Source organism: Drosophila arizonae, chromosome X (assembly GCF_054131065.1).
Source record: "Drosophila arizonae isolate 15081-1271.41 chromosome X, UAZ_ARI_1.0, whole genome shotgun sequence".
In the NCBI taxonomy this organism is placed as follows: domain Eukaryota; kingdom Metazoa; phylum Arthropoda; class Insecta; order Diptera; family Drosophilidae; genus Drosophila; species Drosophila arizonae.
This window is the reverse complement of record NC_142927.1, coordinates 5843889-5868172: the sequence shown is the minus strand read 5'-3', so window position 1 is coordinate 5868172 and position 24284 is coordinate 5843889. Positions and strand designations below refer to the sequence as shown.

General features: G+C 40.8%; 3 protein-coding genes across 8 annotated transcripts in view; 2 read left to right on the top strand and 1 right to left on the bottom strand.

Moving 5' to 3' along the window:
- Positions 1 to 54: 54 nt before the first annotated feature.
- On the top strand, positions 55 to 3062 carry deltaCOP (coatomer subunit delta). The gene is made up of 8 exons (XM_018015954.2): positions 55 to 469; positions 565 to 604; positions 699 to 922; positions 986 to 1404; positions 1508 to 1702; positions 1765 to 2078; positions 2158 to 2269; positions 2336 to 3062. Exons 1-8 carry the CDS (start codon positions 467 to 469, stop codon positions 2628 to 2630), a joined length of 1602 nt encoding a protein of 533 aa, XP_017871443.1. The 5' UTR covers positions 55 to 466; the 3' UTR covers positions 2631 to 3062.
- Positions 3063 to 3194: 132 nt separating this feature from the next.
- Positions 3195 to 4347, top strand: Lamtor5 (Late endosomal/lysosomal adaptor, MAPK and MTOR activator 5). Its single transcript, XM_018015965.2, has 4 exons — positions 3195 to 3355; positions 3411 to 3472; positions 3630 to 3747; positions 3813 to 4347. Exons 1-4 carry the CDS (start codon positions 3321 to 3323, stop codon positions 3916 to 3918), a joined length of 321 nt encoding a protein of 106 aa, XP_017871454.1. The 5' UTR covers positions 3195 to 3320; the 3' UTR covers positions 3919 to 4347.
- Positions 4348 to 15091: 10744 nt separating this feature from the next.
- Positions 15092 to 24284, bottom strand: part of prage (RNA exonuclease prage) — a 45930-nt gene continuing 36737 nt past the window's right edge. For 5 of the 6 annotated variants that reach the window (XM_089473943.1, XM_089473947.1, XM_089473945.1 and 2 more), the window contains one exon: positions 15092 to 19769. In XM_089473943.1, the coding sequence (XP_089330069.1) occupies positions 17578 to 19769 (2192 nt within the window). In that variant the 3' untranslated portion in view covers positions 15092 to 17577. Of the gene's footprint in view, positions 19770 to 19827; positions 19975 to 24284 lie in introns of those variants that run through there. The other variant, XM_089473949.1, reaches the window with a different exon arrangement.

The window sequence follows — 24284 nt, the reverse complement described above, 5'->3', positions numbered from 1 at the left end:
GCAAGTAATCGGCTTGTGTCAGCAGTGGCGATAGACACTCGATACTATCGATAGCACACACTACCGGCAGCAAAATAGAGATTCGACTTAAGTGCTCTATAGTTTGATGAATTAAATATTACAAAATTAAATGCACATGCCGGAGTGAGCATGTTTTCAATTTGCTAGTGATAAGTAAACACGTTACTATAGCACCTTCTCGATTTTGCCGCATATTCAATCGAATCAATTGTGATAGCAAGAACTGAATGCCTGTGCTATTAGCGCTGCCATCACTAGCACACATACGCACGCAATCGTAAACATTTAGTTGCAGAACCGAACACGTCAGCTACGCGGATGCGGATTGATTAACAGCGATTTGTTTTGATCATTCCAAATCAGTAAATCTACCGTTCGAACTACATACATTACAGCTAGGTATTTTCAGGTATTCGTTAGCTGACTTAATTACCGCTGCATCAAAATGGTAAGCCCGCACAGACACGCACACACATACACACAAACGTACATACGTCTACGTCGGCTGTTTTGCTTATCTCATTTGTGTTTGATTAATCCCAGGTACTCATTGCTGCAGCAGTCTGCACAAAGAATGGCAAAGGTAAGTTATATTGTTTACTTAAACTGTTTAAATGTCTAACCTCACACTTTCACATTCCAACATCACGCATACGCACACGCACATACACACACAGTCATATTGTCACGTCAGTTCGTGGAGATGACGAAGGCGCGCATCGAGGGTCTGCTGGCAGCATTCCCCAAGCTGATGACCGCCGGCAAGCAGCACACGTACGTGGAGACAGACTCGGTGCGCTACGTCTATCAGCCGATGGAGAAACTCTATATGCTGCTCATAACCACAAAGGCCAGCAATATACTGGAGGACTTGGAAACGCTGCGTCTATTCTCCAAAGTGGTGCGTACATATTAATATGCAATAGCTGTTTCAAATTTCCATTTATATATGCTTTCCACACAGATCCCAGAGTACAGTCACTCGCTGGACGAGAAGGAGATTGTGGAGAATGCATTCAATTTGATATTTGCCTTTGACGAGATTGTCGCCCTTGGGTATAGGGAGAGCGTGAATCTGGCGCAAATCAAGACATTCGTTGAGATGGATTCGCATGAGGAGAAGGTCTACCAGGCCGTGCGTCAGACACAGGAGCGCGAGGCACGCCAGAAGATGCGTGAGAAGGCCAAGGAGCTGCAGCGTCAACGCATGGAGGCCACCAAGCGCGGTGGCCCCTCCATGGGCGGCATGGGCGGACGCAGCGGTGGCTTCAGCTCCGACAGCTTTGGCAGCAGTGGCATCAGCACTGGCATGGGCAGCGGAAGTGGTGCACCATCCATTGAGATGGAGACCAAGCATATGTCCTCCTCTAGCAAGCCGGCAATGTAAGCTAATATTGATAGCAACTCTTGATATGGGATATAGTCTACATTAATATTTTCTCTATCTCTCTCTCTTCCTCTCTCTCCATTGTTATCTCACTTGCAGAAAGCCTGTTTCGCGCAATGCGCTCAAATTAGGCGGCAAGTCCAAGGACGTGGACAGCTTTGTTGATCAGCTGAAGAGCGAGGGCGAGAAGATTGCCAACCTGGCACCAGCTGTGCCAGCGGGCAGTGCCGGTGCAGCGGCCAGCGCCAGTGCCGCGGCAAAGGCTAAAATCTCCGCGGACATTCATACAGAAAGGTAATGGAATGAGCTGCGTTGTCCCTTTGACCACTTCAATATAAACTACATTTATTTTCCAGTGTCCATCTGAAAATGGAGGACAAGTTGGTGGTGCGTCTGGGCCGGGATGGCGGCGTACAACAGTTCGAGCTTAGTGGCTTGCTAACGCTGCGCATTACCGACGAGAATCTGGGACGGATCAAGGTGAAGCTGGCCAACAATGATACACAGGGCATACAGCTGCAGACACATCCGAATGTTGACAAGGAACTATTCAAGACGCGCGCCATGATCGGACTAAAGAATCCAGCCAAGCCGTTCCCCCTCAACACCGATGTGGGCGTACTCAAGTGGCGCTTCATTACACAGGACGAATCGGCCATTCCTTTGACCAGTGAGCTCATCCGTTTTCGGCTTCTTTCTGTATTAGTAACTAACTATCTATCTGTCTCTCTCTAATCCATTCCGTGCAGTTAACTGTTGGCCATCGGACAACGGAGAAGGCGGCTGCGATGTGAACATTGAATATGAACTGGAGACACAGCATCTGGAGTTGCAGGATGTCGTCATCGTTATACCATTGCCGTAAGGAAATAATCATTAGCCATCCATCCATATGGTTATCTCAATGGTAATCCTTTCCTATTGCAGCTTGAACGTCCAGCCCTCTGTGGCCGAATACGATGGTACCTACAACTATGATGCACGCAAGCATGTGCTGCAGTGGCACATTCCCATCATCGATGCTGAGAATAAGTCGGGATCAATGGAATTCAGCTGCAGTGCCTCCATACCGAGCGACTTCTTCCCCTTGCAAGTGTCGTTTGTCTCAAAGACGCCGTATGCGGCAATTAGTGCGCTGGATGTCGTACAGGTTGACACTGATTCGTCTGTCAAGTATTCAAGTGAAACGATTCTATTCGTGGAGAAATACGAAATCGTTTAAACTATACACACAAACACACACACATACATATACACTGAAGAAAGAAACACACACACACACACACAAACGACATGAAAAAGAGAAAAATCGGCAGTAGTAGTATACCTAGTATCAATACATACCCTTATATTTTTGAGCGATTCATCGCATTATGTACGATTATAAATGTTAAAGCTATATTTCGACCTAAAAAACACGCATCCAGCCGCAAATGGCTAACAGTAATTCCAAATGGGCGTGCTCCACAACCATCATCATAGAGTATAATACATAAGGTAAAATACACACATATTTTATTAAATGCTCGGTATGCAGCTTATAATTTGATTTCAAACCATAAAAATTGTTAAATATATTTGGCATTGTAAACGAGAGTTTGATTTAATGCAGTCGTCTGCATACAAACGGCAATAAAATATATGTTAATAACAACTCGACTATCATTACTTTTTGTTTATTTTGTATTTGAATCTATTGTAACGCTTAAATTCAAATTGATTTTCAGTAAGAATACAAGTGCTGCATGTGGCGCTCTTGCTAGACGACGTATTTTGCAACACTGAAGTCAATCTGTGGTCACCCCCATTTATCGATAGCCAACGCTTTCGATAATCCAACTCGGAATTAGCATTGTTTTGGTTTATTCTTTGTTTTCGTTTTTACAATTGTTGGTAAATTGAAGTTAAACAAATGGAGCAGCAACTGGAAAAAGTGTTGAGCGAAATGTACGTATTGCATAATAATAAACCATCCAAACTATTAATCACTTGATCCTTGCAGCTTAACACAACAAGACACCGTGGGTGCCTTAGTGGCGAATCGGCAAGGCCTCTGCTTGGGCGGTGAGTGAAGTAAAAAAAGCAGTATCATTACATGCATGCAAGAGTGTGCATGTGTGTGTCCATGTACATATATGTATGCTTCATTCTGTCGTAAACAAGCCTGTCTAATTTTATATGTTGTTGATTGTTTTTGTCTTATCCTTCCACTTTTGCACAGCCAAGGGCAACATTAATCCCAACGTCTCTGGCATTGGAATGGCCATATCCGAGCAGGTGGCCAAGCTGGAGCCCAACAGCACTCTTCCGGCCACTGTTTGTCTGTACAGTGGCAATAAGTAAGTAGACATCCGTTAGCCCACTCGCAGGCACCCATTTAATTATTGTTTCTATCCATTTGCAGGCGCTGTGTCATACAAAAGGATGGCGATATAACTGGCATAATTTATAAACAAACAACACCAACAACAGCAGCGACAGCAACAGCATCGACATCGGCCAGCAATTAGCAATGCGATGCGAGTACATACATACATAGCTCGTACCTTAGGCCAACGTGAGACAAATTTCTTCCAAATGCGCTCGAGTATTGTTTACAGCAATAGCCGGCGACATTCGTAGCCGTTTAGCCGTTAAGAGCTGGCAGCGTTTGTACACTTTTTGTTGATTTGTTTTAAATGGCGTTTATTATTTGTATGTTTCCATCTCTTACTATTTTCTTTTATCTTTTTTTTTTTTATATACATATATATGTAAATGTAACGAATATAATTATGTTGTACTGCATCGTAGCGAGTTAAGCAACAAGCGATTATGTGCTCGAAAAACTGAAAAGCTTAATTCGAAACACTTTAGGTAGCATTTGTGTATATATACATTTTGTACGATTAAGCCTGAACAGTGATCAAAGCAAAATTACAAATATGGAGTATGGAAAATCCTGTTTTCTAAGTTGCTCAATTCTGTTATGTTTGCCTCCTGCTGTCACAGTATTAGTAGTATTAGTGTATGACTGAGAGCTTCCATTGAGTTAAGCTCCTGTAAAAGCTTTCAACCGAGTGAGCTTGCATCTTGGCTGCTCACCTCTCAGTTTTGATTTGCATCCTTTAATTCGCACTTCGTTAAGGAGGGAGAGTGAGACAGCAATAGCTGTTGCTGCGTGTAGCCACGACTGAAAGCTTTCATCCGACTGAGTTTGCGTATTGGTTGCTCGCCTCTCAGTTTTGATTTGTATCCTTCAATTCGCGCTTTGTTAAGGAGGGAGAGTGAGATAGCGAGAGCTGTTGCTGCGTGTAGCCACGAATATTGCTGGCTAGCTCATTCGCACAGGGCTGCTATGATTTGCAGTAGAGAATGAAGAGAAGCGACTAGAAATTGCCATTCACATTGTGAAAGAATGAAAACTGAGATTTTGTTGTTGCGCGAAGTTCAAAAAGTATAAAATTATGAATCATGGTGACCAAATTCGACAAGCACATATACATATGTACATCAATTATTCAATATCTAAAATTTTAACAGACTTATGCTAATGGCAGCCATGGTCAAAATATGCATTAGTGAAAGTCATCAAACACTGATCAAAGGCCAACAACAAGCGCCAAAGAGTCTCGAGCTGCTTTTTCGTATTGGCCAAATCTCGCCACGCCACAAATACTTGCAAGTCTTCCAGCTAACTTACCTACCTGCCTTAGTATAATTATAATTAATACTCACCTATGTGCGCGCCTATCTGCTCGTAATTACTCAATCATAACGGCGCCTGTTCGTGCTGCCTGCGAGCGTCTAGTCTTTGAATTTTCCGGATTGGGCAACATCGAGGAAATGCAGCTACGCCTACATACATCATAAAAAGAGAGAAATAAAAAAAATGATATATTGTCGTCATGCAATATGCAACATGCAACACTCTCATAAGAGACTCCCAAACAAATTGCCGTTAATTTCAGCCCACAAGTTTTCAGCATTAAAAAAAAAAGAAAATAAAACAACTGATTTTTTTCGTATTAGTTTTTATCTCATTTTTTATATATATTTTGAAAGTGGTGTGACAGCCTGGCCAACCGCCCATCACACACATTAACCGTCGAGTTGATGCACACATTAAGTTTACAGGCAATTTTGGCAATATGTTTGAGTGTTTGGAGCTGAATTTGGAGTTTGTGTTGGAGTTGAGTGCGCCGTCGCATTAGCCGGCGCCCCCAAGGGTGTTTGCGTCGAAGCTAAACAAGTTTCTTTATTGCCAATTGCCACATAGTGCCGACAGCCGTTTAGCGACTACAGCCAAGATTGCCTATGTTAAACAGAGAAGAAGAAGAAGAGCTCAGTAAAATATCATGTGCCAATTCGATGGCATCGTAAGCTGTGCCAAATCGCGAAGGGCTTAAGAAATAATGTATACAACCTATATACTCTTCAAATCCATGAGCGAGTATTCAAATTACTCATGTTCAATGAATAGAAAGAAAGAGTGAAAAGGAAGAAGAGAGAGAGAGAGAGAGAGAGAGAGAGAGAGAGTGCTGTAAGAAGAAGGCCACAGATAGCAATAGGATAAAGGATAATGATTGGGAAATAAATTGAGATAGATAAATGCTGAGATAGGAAGGGTGGGGCATAGTAGATAGGTACTAGAGAGTGAGAATGTAAAGAAAGGTAAGAAAGAGAGCGAGAAAAGACTAAAAGCAGAGGTGAGACAGATAGAGTGACAGCAGAAGAAAGAAAGGAAAATGATGCGAAAATGAGAGTGAGGCAGAGTGTGAGTGCAAGAAAATACATATAAAGGAAGAAAGGGAGAGGAGAAAAAATGAGGAGAGTAGAGGAAAAATATTAAGGGCAATGCAGGAAGACAGAGAGAGAGAGAGACAGAGAGAGAGAGAGAGAGAGAAGGCGGGAAAAAGTAAAAAACAGACTGAAGTAGGCAGCGAATGAAAGAATGTGAGAGTAAAATGTAGAAAGAGAGAGGGAGAGAGAGAGTGGAAGAAAACATAGTCAAGCAGAGAAACAGAGAATAGACATGGAGGGAGGTGGAAAGAGAGAGAGAGAGAGACTGAGACTGAGACTGAGATAGAGACAGAGAGAGAGAGAGAGAGAGAGAGAGAGAGAGAGAGAGAGAGAGAGAGAAAGAAATGGAAATCAAAATAAAGTGCGGTATGAAAGCTAGATGGATTTTTTTCAATCTATTTTATTTTTTAGGAAGCACCAGAGCATTTTTTTCAGGTAGGTAGAAGATGAAAAGATGAATTGAGAGAAATGGAAATGCAAACGGAAGGAAACGGGAAATAAACTGTGCTTAGGGCTTAGACTAAAGATAGTACAAACGAGTGGAATAGCAGAAAAGTGAGAATGGAGTAGTGAGGGCCAGATGGACAGATGACAGCCAGAGCTGTCATAGAGTTGCCGTAAGTTTTGCTAAACATGTGTGTATTAAATGGAAATCAGTAGGACATTATCGAAACCTTTGATGGAAAATGACATCAAGGTGAGCTACAAAGGTTCAGTGATCGAATTTATACCCTCCATTCCGATAGTCAGCAGCAGCAGCAGCTCCGTCGACTACTGTGGGGACTACTGTGGATGCAGTTGGAGATCTGATCACCTGTGCGCCATGGACTGGAGGCCATTGTGCCTCAAAGTTCAATGGAAACAGATGTAAAGCATGAGCAAATAATCGCAAGTGAATGCAATTGTTGGGCAAAGGACAATGCCGGAGTTTGTGTGTTTGTCGAGCGCCAATAAAGTACATTGGCAAATACATATATGTTAATTCATTTGTATAAATATGTGAACTTGATGCGAATAACAGCAAGGAGAGAGGGGGTGAAAGGGAGACTGGCGAAAATGTTCTTTATCAAACAGCAAAGTTTAAACAAGCTTTGTGCGAATTTATTTGCCTGTCTATGTACATAATTATTGAGATATGCAGGTAAGCTATTGTTCATTGTGTGCGTGTGCATGTGTGCATGTGTGTGTGTGTGTGTGTGTGTGTGTGTGTGTGTGTGTGTGTGTGTGTGTGTGTTGCAGCCTTGAACTTTCACTAGCTACGGCGCCGCCAACAATCCAGGGGCAATGCAGCGTGGGGCGTTCCACTTGTCTGTGGCCCAGAAACTCTCTCTCTCTCTCTCTTACTCTGAGTGTGGGTGTGAAAGGTAAACACGCAGTGAACGCTCACGCATCTGCAAGTAAAACTCGTTGTTGTATTCGAAATTCGAATTGAAGCAACAAACGTCAGCTGATAAACCAAAATGAAATTGGCCGCCAAGGCGGGTTTATTTAGTCGGCCAAAGCCACCGAAAGCCTTCAACTTGACTAAGCGTTCAATCGAGTTCAGCGGGCGGCGGGCAGCGAGCGGCACAGCAGGTTGTCTCACTTTCGCTTTCAAGAAGTTGCGTGCGACAGCAGAGAGAAGCCATAGCAATCGATTGGATAAGTGTGGCGATTAAATAAGTTAGAATGCCGTCTCTAACTAATCTTACAGATTAGTTGAAAGCAAAGAGCAGCTTTTAAAGTGTATAGAGGGACCGGCGTGCCTGGTAGAAGCGAGAAGCGTAACCATTGGACTAGATAAGCTTGCAGCAGACAGCAAAACTATCCAGTAGTAAGCTACCGTTAAGACAGCAAATAGCTTAGCTGATTCAACAGAGAGAAGCTATCTACATTAACTAGATAAGCTTGTTTTATTGAAGCGAGACTAATTTAGATAAGTTTGTCTCGGACAGAAAGTCAAGCAGTCTACAGCAAACGGTCTTGAGCATGCCATTAGATAAGTTTTGTAGCTAGCAAATAAGGAAAATCATGGATGATGGACTTGCAAGAAGAGAAGAAGCGAAGAAGCGCAACTTTCAATTCAGCTAAAAGCGAGAAGCGTACATTTGAGACTAGATAAATTTCTCTGCAGCAGCTCTAGAGCAAATAGCTCAGCGACTTGGCAAGAGAGAAGTCGTTTCCCAATTAATTAGATAAGCTTGATACATTGGCGTGAGAAGCGTATTCACTCGTTTAGATAAGTTTGTCTGGCAGTGCAAAGCAGGCAAAGAGCTAACGGAGCTTGCCCAACTTTCGCTTTCAAGAAGTTGCTTAGCTCAGCGACGGCAGCTAGACAAAAGAAAGAAGTCGATTAGATAAGTGGCCCAAGGCGAAATGCAAAGCCAGCCAACCAATGGCTAATTCTCTGAAAGAAGCGAGCATATCAAATTAGATAAGTGAGCGACTGCAACAATAGCGAAAGATCGAGCGGCAGCGGCTTTCGGTGCCTTTCCCTTTTGGTAAAAGCAACAGCGAAAGCGAGAAAGGTGTTCCAAGCTGGGAGCAAAAGAGACAAGTTGCACAATATGCCACATACATACATATATATATGATTATATGTGTATATATAGTACATGTATGTATGTAATACAGATGTCGCCTTCTGCCAAAAATAACGTAAAATCTTGCAACATTTCCTTAGATTTGTAGCTGGAAATTGTTGACTCTTGACCACATTTGCTCATTTGCACAGCATTGCCAAGCAGATGGATATACATATATCACGCAAGTATATATATATGTATACATATATGTGAAGAATTATGTGACCACTGTTGCCCCTAGACGACTTATGCTTGAGTTATGCCAAGCATAAAGATTTTTGTTCATGGCAATATTTTTCACACGACATGATAAATCTTTTAGTCTCTTTTTTCTATTTTTTTTTTTTTTTTTAAAGATATATGTATATTTATGATCGAAGGCCCAGCTAGCTCCATAAATTTAAAAACTAAAATTGCATAGATAAGAAATTGATAAGAAATTCTCTAAGGCAGCTCGCTGAGTTTGCCTCACGTCATTTCATTGGCAAATTCAATGAGTTGATTGCATGCAAATTGCATTATTCAGAATCTCATGTATGGAGAATTATGTCATGTGGCCGCCGAGGCGACAAACTTAGATAAAGCCAGAGACAGAGACAGAATCGGAGATAGAGACAGAGACAGAGACAGAGACAGAGACAGAGAGTCAGGCGCTTTACAAAAAATAATCACGTCACCAAAGACCAAAATGACGACATTTGGTCGGCGAAGTTAGCTTCGATTTCAAATATGTACAAACTGCCGCACACACACACACACACACACATTTGGTATTGTTTACAATTCATTTTTGTTTGGGTTTCAATGTTGTATAATGGAACAGCATCGACGCCAACAAAATTGCATTTGCTGTGCGCTTCCATAACAAATCACGTTCTGTTTGGCAGGCACGAGCTATCACCTCCAGCTGGCATATGCTTCAGCAGCAACAACAACAGCTACTATTATTACCATTATTATTATTAGTTATGGGAAAACAAGAGTAAAGAAAATGCCATAAATTAGTTTATAAACAACAACGAAAAACAACTGTCACTGATATCAACAAAATATACTTCTATTTACGTTTATATTACGACATATTCAAAGAAAGAAAATACAAAAAAAAAAAAAAAAATTAAATAAATAAAAATGCTCACACGTCTGATTCACGCCGAACTCGTCTTAGCCATATTTGGTTAAATCCAAAATTTATTGAATTTTTACGCGCATTTACAATACAGACGAACGTGCATGATTCATGCGCCGCGTTTTAGCCATATGTTTCATAAACAAAAAACAATCTTAAGCGACCATTAAATACGTTCATATTTATTGCCTGTCCATTTAAGGCAACTTTCTTTGCTTGAGTCATTTGAAAATGCGCGCCAAGTGCTCTATCGCAGCTGCAATTGCACTCGTTGCTCAACACTGACCAATGACGCTGTTATCACACAGTGCAATTGACTATAGATAGGCCGATAAGTGTGCGAAATATTCTTTTACGCTGTTTGAATATGTTGAGCTAGTGCCGTTATATATGTATGTACATGTACATACAGTATACATACATATGTACATATCTTTATTTATATCTAACTTAGATAATGGCATATTTGTTGATAATGTATAGCAAATATTTAGTAATATATTTGCACAAACCTGCATCGCAGTTAGATTAACTCTCTTGCCCAAGGTCGCTTGCACCTGCTGGCGCACTATTGGCCGTCTTTTATCTACATGCATAGTTGATAAAGCATCTGTTATCTGTCTATTTTTGAAATTTCAATTGCATAAGAAATATACACACATACGGCTATATGATGTACATGCATATGTGCATACATTTGCAACTACATATGTACATATATGTATGCATGTATTAGTACTGTTTATCATCGCTTATTTATTTACATGATTTATTCAATTTTTGTTTCTCATTCGCTCGCGTGTATATAGAGCATTAGGGCGCGTCGGTGGGCGTCGATCATGCTATACACTATACAATGTTGTCTAAATATTGCAGTATATGCACACACACATATGTACATACATACATATACACATATCGCTTGTTGTCTAAATACATCTCGACAATGTCTATTCGACAATTTAAAACAATCGATGCGATTTTTAGCACAAATGTGCCAAACACGAACATTCAATTTATATTTAGTCGATCGCCTTCATACGTCAAATGATAGCACAGCTCTACCACCGCCCCCTTCCCGCAGCCCAACTGGCCCCTCGCCCCATACCCATTCCCCACAGTCTGCCGTCTTTATATGGGGTTTAGAGCGAGCTGCACGTTTCTAACACTAACGAAAATAAAGAAGCAAATAAAAATTGAGTAAAATTAAATTAAATGAAAAAGACACACACACACACACACACGCGCATAGAGCTGCAAAAGCTGATATTCGACAAAAGTTTGTTAAGTTGCATTGCCAGTTGGCGAATCACCGAACTTGCCCCAAGTGGCACAGCCACTGACTGCTCTCTGCTCCTTGCTCCCTGCTCTCTGCTCCCGCTCTCTGCTCCTGCTCTCTGCTGGCTGCTGCAAAAGTCATCTGCACACAATTTGGTATTTCGTCATCTGGAGAAACACTTTCTACTTTCACTGCAACACACACACACACACACACACATATACAGTGAGCCAAATTGCACCGCTGAGCAAAGGGCCAGCTGTTGAAAATCGAGTTTATACTTCCACACACCTTGAACTCATTCGAAACGGGATTTGATACTGAACACTGGGCCTCATACCAGAGCTCTTAGAGTACTGAAAGTACTTGCTCGACTGCGTCGTTCTAGCCAGCTCCGCACGTCCATTCGCCTGTCGAGCTGTCCGTGGATCTATCTGGCCTTACGTCCGTTCATGCTTCTATCCCTCTGCCCGTTCGTCATTCTGTTGATCTGTCCTGCTATTCGTTCGTCTGTTCGTCTATTAATCCGTCTTTCTATATATATACATATGTATATGTACATACTACATACTTATAGACTTTAAAATATACGATTATAGTATGAACTTGTTTTTTTTTTTTTTTTTCATTTCTCAATAAATCATCTCATTTTCTTATTATATCCAATAGTCGATCATTGAATTTAGTTTTTTTTTAGCTCACTAAAAAACTGTAGGTTTTCAATGGACAGTTATTTTATTTTTATTTTTTTTTTAAATACACAGATTTTTTATATTATGATCTAGCTCCCCTCCCCCTTCTCCCACATGTACAAATAATACGAAAGGCAAATACTAGAGACGCTTGCTCTGGCACATGAACACATCTGGTTGCTATTATCACGCTCTGAAAATTTGCTTAAGAAAGTCCAACTAGATGAAAAGTTATTCAACAATTAAGTTCGCATAGCAAAGCCGTCGCGACGGCGCAGCTCAAGCGCAGTTGCTGCGTAAACTGCGCAGTTAGCGGCGCGCGTGCCTAAGCTTGTGTGTGTGTGTATATGCATGTGTGTGTGTGTGCGCGCTGTTTGCTGTTTTGTTTGTTATGTGTGCTATGAAAGAAGTGTGGAGTGACTGGCAAAGCAGCTCTGCGCAGTGTGCAGGGTATCAGCTAGTCAGGCACTGCCGCTTGGCGCAACGCTTGCTTGTTTGTATACCCTGAATCGAGTGAAAATGGGAAATCAGGGTGTAATGCTTTTGTAGAAGTGTAGGAGGTGTGGCAGACCCCATAGAGTATATAGATAGTAGAATCCGGCTATAACGATGATCAAGGTTCCGTCGCTATACCCGAAAGACCGTACAAGTTTACTCATATAAGTAAGTATGTTTGTCTTGGGATCCGAATTTTCGTCGCGATAGTACAAGTACAGTAGGATCGGATTATAGCAACTCTGCTTATAGCGTCTGTACGGTTATAGCGACGAAAATTCTAGTCCCCAGACAAATTTTTATGAGCAAACTCATACGGTTATAGCGCCTCCGGGTATAACGACGGTCCCTTGGGTGTCGTTACAACCGGATTCTGCTATATATATATCTGATCCTTATCTAGTCAGGTCTATCCGCCGGATGTCCGTCTGTCCGTCCGCATGTGTAAGCGTGTCGATCTTATAGTGCTAGACCTATAAGTGCTAGAGCCTTAAAATTATTTTAGGTTCCTGTATAGAAAGCGCACATCGAGTTTGATCGATAAGTAAATCCGTTTGAATGTTATCGATTAACTAACTTCGAATCAGCTATGTAATTGTACCTCCTATACTTTTGCAGTTAGAACCTCCAAATTTTGCATTGAGATTCATTTTGATTTTTATTATATGTGTGTTGGATAACCACTGAAAATTCTGTCGAATTCTTATTTGAAGATCAGTATATAGTCCATAGACTATAGTATATAGTATGTAGTATATAGTCAAATATTTAATGGAAAATGCTGAAGTTTTTATTAGGCTCGATCAAAATTCCAGATCATCTTCTAGTCGTGCCTTCCGTCTAGAGTTTTCTTGCTCACTGCTGTGGCGGCTCCCCTGTAGTTCTAGACCTAATATGCCTGTCTCTGGGAGTGCTGCGACTGCTAATTGTTTTCATTCTTTTTTGCGATAGATTGCAAACGCTTTAGCACTTCCTGGTTACTTAGTTGAGCAAATAGTAGTCGATGGCACGCACCCGCACCCGCACCCGCACCCGTTACCCTAACAGCATTCACACCCGCGCCCCTACCAGCACCCGCTCAGCTGAGCACACAGCCGCATGTAAAGCAGAGTTAGACAGACAGACGGGCAGACAGCTGGTATTGCTGACAGTAACAAACAGTTGGTTGGTTATTTGTTTGTCGCTTTATTGTGATCATCATTATTATTATTATTATTATTATTACTATAATGACGATTTTCATTATCAGCGAGCGATGGCTGGCTTTGGCATGCTTTCATCTTGCATTGACCTCAAAAAGCCGTGTCGTGTCGTGTCGTGTGGCCCAGATACAACACATACACATACATACATAGGTGGCATGGACGCACTGCGGATGATGGCTATGAAGGTGACACGAGCACGGTCATGTAACAGCTGTTAATCAAAAATAATTGAAATAGATTATTGCTACTGTTATTATGCTTACGTTGGCGACTGTGAGAACTACTCTCGATTCTCTATGATCATCATCTTCGCTGCGACGCCGGCCAGCCCTATATGTACATATGTAGTTAGCTAGTTCGTTCGTTCGGACTCAAAGGTCACCAGCGGCTACCTCAAATCAATTGTATTCAATTCATGTCCAGCTCAAGTGCCAAAAGCAAAAGAAAGGAAAGAAAAGAAAAGTAAAGAAAAGTATCGCAAAACTTAATTTAGACTGTAAACAAATTGTAGTTTAATAGAGATTATGCAAAACCATTTCAAGGCAGCTAGAGAATTTCCTTTTATGCCAGAATGCAGCTCTAGATACGAGGGCTCTTTAAAAAGTTATGCAAAGCTGGGAGAATAATTTTGTTGATGTTTTTTTATTTATTATATTATCGAATGTTTTATTTGAAATTTTTGATTTATGCACGAGGATAAGCAATACCAACTTGATATAGACTGGTATCAAAGTTGTACCCATGCTCGATCACAGCAATCTATGATGAACTCAGACTTACAACAGTTCAAGCTGATTATCAAGTCGCTCCATCGAGCCACGCCTTTTCTTTCCAGAGCTTATCTAATGGAAACAGTTCTCTTAAAGCATCTCTATTTAAGCTTTCATGTGGACAACTGCGAGTCAGCATTGAGGAATTTACGACCCTCCCTAGGGTCGCAGCCATCTAGTATAGAATTGTGCATTAAGCTTGAATTATACACAGTGGGAAACCACAGCGATATAGTTCTTGTATATCAAGCTTAAAGAGGTCGATTTTCGGCTAATATATACATATCGGTTAATATATACATATCGATCTCCATATCGATTTCTGCTTCCATTTCGATTCCGATATCCACCTTAATATCGATTTTTATACAGATTTCGATGTCCATCCTCGATTCGATTTCAGTCACCATTTGCATATCCATGTCGATCTCTATCTAGAATTCGTTCCCCATCTGAAATTTCGTATTTATATCCATTTCGATATCCATCCCCATGTGATCTCCATAACGATTTCGATATCCATTTCGATCTCTACCTCAAGTTCTATATCCACCTCGATCTCGATCTCGATTTCAATCTCGATCTCAATTTCGATTTCGATCTTTACTGAATTTAACCCCAAATCCAACCCCTTAAATAAAAAATGGTTTGCTTTTTTTTTCTGTAAATGTTAAATCGTTTGAAAACAACTTAATGTTTCATTTATTTTCTGCATCGTTTCATTTCATTTTTTTTTTTTTTTTTATTATTTTTTTGTTTGTTTTGAATTTGTTTTTGTTTTGATTACTCTTTTTTGTGTATGTCAATCAAGAATTGCATTTTCGCATTTCACATTTTGATTTACAATATAAAAATACATTCGCTTCCGCCACACATCTCTCGCGGTTGGCTGCTGCTGCTGCTAGGAACATCAATTCTACATTTAAATATGTGTGTAATTGTTGTTGTTGTCGGAGAATCTTGCTTGAAACGTAATCGTATTTATGTATACATATATACATATATATATATATACATATGTGTATATATCGAGTGTTTGCAGCATTTTTGTCTTGGAAACAATCATTACAAAATAGTAGTAAAAATCTACGAACTACTACTACAAAAAAAAAAAATATTTATATATGTATACGTATATGTATGTATGTATATATACATATATATCTATTACAATATTTGATAATATAATCTTAAATTGTAAGTCTTTAGACTAATTAATATTATTGTTGTAGTAGTTGTAGCTTGATGTTGTTGTTGTTGTTCTATGTAAAAATTATACACTTGAAGAAATTTTTAATGAACTTTTTACATATATATATATATAGATATATGCACGTATGTGTTCTCCCTCTATATATATTTATAAATTGGCATGAATTTCAATCAAAATAAATAGGCATATACTAAGATAAAAAAAAAAAATCTAATATAAACTAACATATTTTTATATGGTATATATAGTAAATATATAAAATGTTTGCTCTTTTTACTTTGACTTTGATTTTTTTACTTCTGTTTATGAGATGCTTCACATTCGTACTTTGGGCCGAAAACAAATTTGGGTGAAAAAAAATTGTTTAAAAATTAAAATTATTTTTAAATATAAAAAAATTAGTGGAGTGATTTTTGTCAGTTTCTTTTCGTTTTTTGTTGTTTTTTTTTTTTTTTTATTTTTTGTTTGCATATATATTTTATTTTAAAATTTCTTTATTTTCCTATGCATTTTTTTGTTGTTGTTTTTGTTTTTTGTTTTTTTGCTTTTTGTAAATATGTGAGAAAGTGAAAAAAACATCACAGCTAAAACTTCAGTACATTTTTCTTGTGGTTACTTCGAAAATAATATATAATAACTATTAATATATTATTATTATTATTTAAAATATCGAAATTAGAGAAAAGTTTGCGGAAAGAAAGAATGAATTTAAAAAAAAAAAAACAAAAACAAAGAACAAACAACAAAATGTGTGTGTGTGGATGTGTGTGTTTCTTTATAAATACATATATATATACACATATATGCTTACAATTTATTGTTGTGCGTATATATAGGTGTAAATATATATATATATATATATATATATATATATATATATATATATATATATATATATATATATATATATACAGATATATATAACTGTGTATATATACATGTATATACATATATATATATATAGATACACATGTGTGTGGATGTATGCATATGTATAGATAGATCTATATACAGATAGATATCGATAGATAGATCTATCTCTCTATATAAATCTACATACATATATATATCGATAGATCTATATAGGCATACATATAGATAGATCTGTATACATATACATATATTTCTACACACATATACATATATATATGCGTGTATGTGTGTATATATATGCGTGTATCTATATGTATGCTATTTTATATATATATGTACACATATATCGTCGTATAACTTAAAATAGACTTTGCTCTATATAAACGACATTTTGTCAGTTTTGTTTGTTTTGTGCTTTGTTTGTTTTGTTTTCGCTTTCCTATTCCATATTATTGTTTGCTTGTTTTTCTTCTTTTTTTTTTGGTCAATTTTCTTGTCGCTTTTATTATTTCCTTTTTTTTTATAATTTTTGCATTTGTGTGCGTGCGTGTGTATGTGTGTGTGTATGTATGCCTTTCGTTTGGGGTTTTCATTCTCAGTTCACAATGGCGTTGCCCGGCTGCTTCGTCAGATTGGGGCGCCAGAGCTGATGAGTTAGGTCGATTTAAGGGGCGAGCAGGAGGGGAGGGGGGAGGGTGGGAGGGGGCGTGGAATTTAGATGAGGCGGGGCTAAAAAAAAACACATAAACTTGGGACAAGGGCAGGGGGATGGACAGAATTTCGCAGGGACTAGCAGGGCTCGGTAGGGAGAGGGAGAGAGAGAGGGAGAGAGAAATCAATGGATGTTAATGGTTCAATGGGGGCTGTTTTTTTTGGATGTGATGTGAAGGCCAGAAGGATAAAGCAAACATAGACTGAGATTAAATACAAGAAGCGATCATCCGTTCAAGGATCACTCCAAAAAAAAAAAAAAAAAAAAAATTAACTAAAACTAGGAACGTCTTACAGACTAAAAGTACTTGGGTTGCCCCGCCCATAGATCTGATACGATACGATACAGTGAATGTGACCCGCCCCGTGGCCAGAGCTTGGACGTCTTTGTGTGTGTGTGTGTGTGTGTGTGTGAGTGTTTCGTGGGGGGGGTGGGTTGAGGCTATACAGACTAATCTAATCCTCCCAGGCAGCGCCGGAGGCCAGTTCACGGCGTACACGCCACAGCATCAGCTCCATGCAGGCGCGTGAATCCTCGAAACTGCTGTGTCCAGTGGCACCGTCCCCGCTCTGGATCTCGCGATTGAGATGCGTCTTGGTCAGGTGGCGCAGGGCCCGGCGATAGGGGAATCCGCTTGTGTGTGGAAACGCAATGGATGTGTCGATCAGCGTATTGTGGACGATGCGCAGGGCGCGCAGATCATTGTCCAGCCCATGTCCGATCAGTATGGTGTCCGCATCGATCAGCTCCAGCAGATCGCGCTGCACCTCGGCCAGCGACTTGCAGCCGTTCGCCTTGAGATCCTTGGCGGTGACGCCCGAGAAGCGTGTATTATAATCAACAATATCGGCATCCGGTCGCACATAATGCTCGTACACCAGCTGCCCGTTGAGGGCCACCAGCGATACTTTGGTGACGTCCAGGCCGCGGCCCGTATAGCTCATCTCACAGTCGAGCGCATAGACGGCGGGCGGCTCACGGTTGCGGGCCGACGAGCCGCTGCGCGGTCGTGTATGGACAAAATCATGATAGGGCCCATTCACGCCCACCACCGATCCGGTCCACACATGGAGATCGTGATGCGTGCAACCGGCATCGCTCTCCTCGGTGCCATTGCAGCAGGTCCAGCGGCTCACCCAGACATTGCCGTCGTAGCAGCGATGGTACTTGCCCCAATGGTATGTGCACTCCTCGCGCGTCAAATACTGTCCGCTCAGATCGTCCACCAGGAACTCGCGCTTGCAGCGCACACACTGCTTGGCCAGGGTGCGCTCCACCATCGGGTAGTTGCAATAGAGCTCCAGCGCGTAGCTGATCTCGGCACTGGGTGCCGATTCGCATTCGCTGCCGCTCCATTCGCCGCCCGATTCCGAGTCGAGGGAACGTGGCGATATGTTGCCCGAGTCTGTGGATGTTGTTGCTGTTGGGCTGTGGTTGTTGTTGTTGTTGCCATTGTTGCTATTGTTGCTATCGTTGTTAGTGTCACTGTTGCTGATGTGGTTGCTGCTGCTGCCGCTGGTGGTGCTGCTGTTGCTGCTGCTGCTGATGCGGCCAGTGCCGCCGCCAATGAGCTCGTCGGGATGGCCAACCTCCTGGCCGCCAACCACATATTCGAATTGGCTCGTATTCAGGCCATCATGGCAATTGATCACCGTCAATGCCGACTCGGCCACGGCCATCACATGGGCGGCCGCGAAGCTCATGTGCGGCAGACACTTGAAGATCTCGATGGCCCCGTCGTGCACCACACTGGCCACCGGGAAGCCGTACACGCGCAACAGATTCTGATCGATCAGATAGCGGCGCAGCTGGCGCATCAGCGCCTCATCATCAATGTCCAGGCGCTCGTATTGACGCAGCGGCGGCACCAGGAAATTCAAATTCTGACGCTGTTGAGCCTTGTGCAGCTGGCGCTCTTCGCGTTGCCAGCTGGTTATCGATTTTACTCCATGCTTATTGTTGTTGTTGTTGTTGTTATGGTTGTAGTAGTTGCCGTTGTTGTTGTTGTAGTTGATGTTGTTGTTGTTGTTGCGTATGCTGCTGCAGATGCTGCCAATGGGTGAGCCACCAGGTGAGCTCACAGCTGATGAGGAATTGGAGCTGTTGAATTTCATGTTGTTGTTGCCGTGCCCGTTGTTGTTGTTATTGTTGTTGTTGTGGTGGTTGTTGTGCAGCCTGTTGTTGTTGTTTTGGTTATTGTTGCACTTGTTTTGCTTTGCCTTGCCACGCTTCGAATTGCAATTGTTGCCGTTATTGTTGTTGTTGTTGTTGTTATTGTTGCAGCTATTATTATTATTATTGTTGTTGTTGTTGTTGTTGTTGCGCCACTTGCCCTTGCACTTGCCGTTGGCTTTGTTCGGCTGCTGCTGCTGCTGCTGCTGCAGTTGCTGTTGCTGCTCCTGTGGCACTTGCACCTGTATCTGCACCTGCATCTGTCCAGGCGTCTGCTTCAACGCCTGCCCCTTCTGCTGGCGCTTCGAGCGCGACTTGTTGTTGCTGTTGCCGCTACTCTGATGATTGCCAGAATTGTTGCCAGCTCGGCATTTGGGCTTGTTCAGGTGCTCGTCGCTGGAATTGATGTCCTCGCTGGTTGCCTCGCTGCTGGTGCTGTTCCGATGTCCCGGATTGTGCTGGCCCAGGAATTTCTCTGCAAAGAGCCAATACGAGAAAAGACGTTTTAGTATTTCTTAAGTTTCTTTCACTACCTTTCATTTGTTTCTGTTTGTATCGCATTTATATCGGCCACTGTTTTAATTTGTTCTTTTCTTCTTTTAAATTCAGATTTTAAATTTCATTAAATTTATTTCTCTCTGACCGATCTGATTCAGAACTGAAAATGTTTACCCTGTGATGGAAAAACCAACAGAACTTTCCCAGCCGACTTTGTTTTCATAGCTTACTCATTTGGACTAGTTGGATTTGTGATATTTCTATAGTTAGAGTATATGGGATTGTATGGGATAGTGTAGGTTCATTCATTAATGAATTATTTTTCGTTCCAAAATGATGCAGCTGAACTTTTAAACTAGTTCTTATGAACTAGGTCTCGTGAATTAGTTTCAGTGAAACAATTCTAGTGAACAAGGCCCAATGAACTAGTTCAAATGAACTAGTTCTCGGGAACTGGTTCCAGTGAGCTTGTTAGTGCGCCGCTATTATAAAATATTTACCTTTGCTATTTCATATAACTTTGCTATGATCAAATGCAGCTCATTTTGGAACTAGTTCTAGTGCTTTGTCTACTCATATATTTTTCTGAATTTAAGGATTACATATATGTATATTGCATCGAGCAAAATTGTGTTCACTTCTGGGCGAGTTTGCTTTGTTCGTTCACTGAATCGCTAGTTCCAGCTCTTTGCTCGATCGTTCACTGAACCCCTCCTATATTTCAATAGTTCATTCAATTTCAATTTATGTTGAAAATGCTTCTGATTCAAATAATAAAATTGCCATTGATAGTCATGCTCATGAGACGCTTGCTATGAACTAGTTCATCTGAGCTAGCTCAGCTAACAGAACATACTTCTGAAGCGTGTTAGCTAGCTGGCGTGGTATTCCATAAATTAAAACTCATCCAAACTAAACAGATTTCCATTTAATGCGCTCTGTTACGCTCGTGAACTAGTTCGCTTATGCGTTACCAGCTAGTTAATCTTTACGTCGTTCGACTACGCTTCAGCCAACGCCCCCGCCCCCGCCCCCGCCCACGCCGCAGATATCCCATAGACAATCTGTGCACAAATTCCGTATGTGAGTACCCACATCTATATATAATTATTTCGTCTTTTTTCAGCTATAGTAAATTTGCTTGACGTCAATTTACGTTTGCTAATTGCTGAGTTGATAACAAATTCGTACGTGTGTATGTGTGCGTGTGTGTGTGTGCGTAAGCATGCGTATGATTATATGTGTGTGTGTGCGTTTGTTTGTGAATCGCTCTTATCAGCCGGTCGGCATCATTGCGCGCGCCACGTGCTTCTCATTTTGTGACTTTGCTCGGCATTCATAATACAAATTTATTGCCAAAAAAAAAAAAAAAAAAAAAAACCGAAGGAATATGCTCAACCATGAATACCCTGTAATACGACGAGCCTAGGCAGATTTGTATGAAGTGTATATAGAAAAGTGCTTCACGGCGTATCTATGCGTCGCTCATAGTCGACTTTATTTGACCTCAAGTTCTAAGCAATGAGAGAGTTGGAGAGAGAGGGAGAGGGCGAGGGAGAGACAGCTAGTGAGAGAGGGAGTGACATATGTTGGCTCTTGTCTCATAGAGGAAACAAACAACAGAGGCGCGTGGCCGCCTGTCTTACCCACAAGACGATGATGATGCTGATGCTGATGATGATGATGATGATGAGCTATTACTCATGAGCAACATAATTATACTGAGCCGAAAAATGACTTCCGCATTTTCTGGGCACTTCATTCAAGCCGCAAGAGGGGCGTTGTAACAGCTCGCTGTTGCCAAGCAACGAAAAGGGGGCGGGGCTTGGGGGGATAGCTGAAGCTGAAGGGGATAGCTCAGCTCGGGCAACGTGTTGATCGTTAGCAACACGTGGCTAAGCGACAATCGGAGCTAAACGTGTATTTAGCTAGAGGCCAGCTGTAGCTTATCTAAGTGACGAGCGGCGACAAGTTCTAGTGCTTAACAACAGCAACAACAACAACAACAATAACAAATTGTTATCTATTTATGCATTGCATTTGCTGCTTCCTATTTGCACAGCCAATTTGTTAAGTTTTTGTTTGCATTTTAGCTTCCCACGACAATTTGATGCCTGATAAATTGCGTGCGATGGGAGGGAAGTGCAGCGCAGCAATTCATCAGTTATGTATATATGTATATATCGTTATATCAATATGTATTATAGTCACACACACACACACACGCGCACCTCATATCATATCATAGCACAGTTTGTTGACTCTGCATACGACCGAAGGACATATCGGATATCCAATATGTACTCTACATGTGGAGCTCTATTTAGCATCATAGTTGGCACGCTGGCTCGCTGGCTGGGCGCGTGACTTGTGTGGGCAATTGGCCAGGCCAAGACAAGCCGAGCCGAGCCAAGCTGAGCCGAGTCGAGCCAAGCTGAGCCGAGCCAATCGCTGGCTTTGCATGTCAAGCAAATTTCTCCGCATCAAGTCATAAATCACGCATACGCAGCGTTGCCAGGCGGCGGCCCAGCAGCAGCAGCAGCAGCAGCAGCAGCAGCAGCTGAGCAGCTACCAATTATTGTTTACATATGTGCAACACGTACTTTAACACGCATTGAGAACTGTTTGGCCCAGCGATTAGATAAACGAACTTCCCGAACACACACACACACACACGGACACACTCTGTGCGCTTTATCGCACACACACACAAACACACGCGCCAAAATCTTCAACAACCTTGAAAATCATATAAATATTCATGTGCGCGCATAAAAAGTGTAGATATGCGATTAAAACGTAAACATAACATAATTATGCGAGGTGCGTTTCAAACGTATTCGCCGATGAGCGATAAAGAGAGAGAGAGAGAGAGAGAGAGAGAGAGAGAGAGAGAAGAGTAAAATAGCTAAATATATAGCTGTCTCTGTTGCACATGAGGACAAACACAAGTGCTCCAGTGGGGAGTGCTCGACTTGAAGTTACCCGAAGAATAATTTTCAGATACTTATGCAATCAGGCAAGATAGATGATAAGAGTTATCTAGAGGGCAGAGTGGGACATGAGGAATATAGTCTAAGGCAGCAGACTATCGGATGTGATAGGCATGAGAGAGGAATAACTCTACAGGGGGACACAAGTTTGAATACTTAGATACAGATACAGATATAGATATAGATATAGATATAGATATAGATATAGATATAGATATAGATATAGATAGAGATAGAGATAGAGATAGAGATAGAGATAGAGATAGAGATAGAGATTGAGATAGAGATAGAGATAGAGATAGAGATAGAGATAGAGATAGAGATAGAGATAGAGATAGAGATAGAGATAGAGATAGAGATAGATATAGAGATACAGATAACGATACAGATACAGATACAAATACAGATAACGATACAGATACAGATACAAATAATTGTTTCTATATCTATGTACTCTATTATATCTATCCTTAAAACATGTAACTAATATAACTAACTCATAGTACACAGTGCACTTATAGTATTTTAAGCAACACTAAATTATTTCACAGTTAAAAAAACATGCATTATATCAAACGAATTTATGACCCAAGATGACCCATTACAACGAAAACTAATGCTTAAAGCTTTAAATCAATTTGGAAAATTATAAAGAAGAAAACAGAAAACCCGAAAATACTTGAGTTTTAGTGATGAGAAACTGAATTCATGTGCGAAAAGGAGTTGGAAATCGCAAAAGAGAGGGAGAAAAAAAAGAACAACAAATGTTATACAACAAACAAACAAAAAAGTGGGAAATTGTAATCGGAGATATGGATAGAATGCTATAGATCACTGGCCGAGTGCGATGCGAATCTTAAGTGGAGATTAATGAATGTGATACGTTGAATGTCATTGGTTGAAGGCCCGCCAGACGTTTGACAAGCTATTAAGCTAGCGAAGATTTGCCTTGTTCTCAAAGATCTGATTAATGTCATTCTAGATGAAGCGACGCTGCGACACGGCCCCAAAGTCATTTAAATGAGCTTACAATTGACTCATGTTTTGCTTTAATATTATTGTTATTGTTTTACTTTACTTTTATACTTTTTATTTTTGTATTTTGTATAGCTTGGCGCTTGTTACAAAACCAACAGTAACAACAACAACAATCCGAATATTAATAATAATAAGAATAATAATGAACTATTAAAAAGTCCCTGATAAGATTGCACAGCGTATAAAATTGTGGCTACTGTGGCGAGCTTTACGATCAGTTCCCTGATAATCTATATGCATCAACATAGTATGTATATTATATAGAGTAAATGTGGTATATATGCAGTATATGTGGTTTATGTAATATATGTAGTATATGTGGTATATATAAAGTTTGTAGTACATGTGGCTTATATAGTATATGTGGTATATGTAGTATATGCAGTACATGTATGTAGTATATATAGTATATGTAGTATATGTGGTATATGAAGTCTATGCAGTATATACTATGGCATATA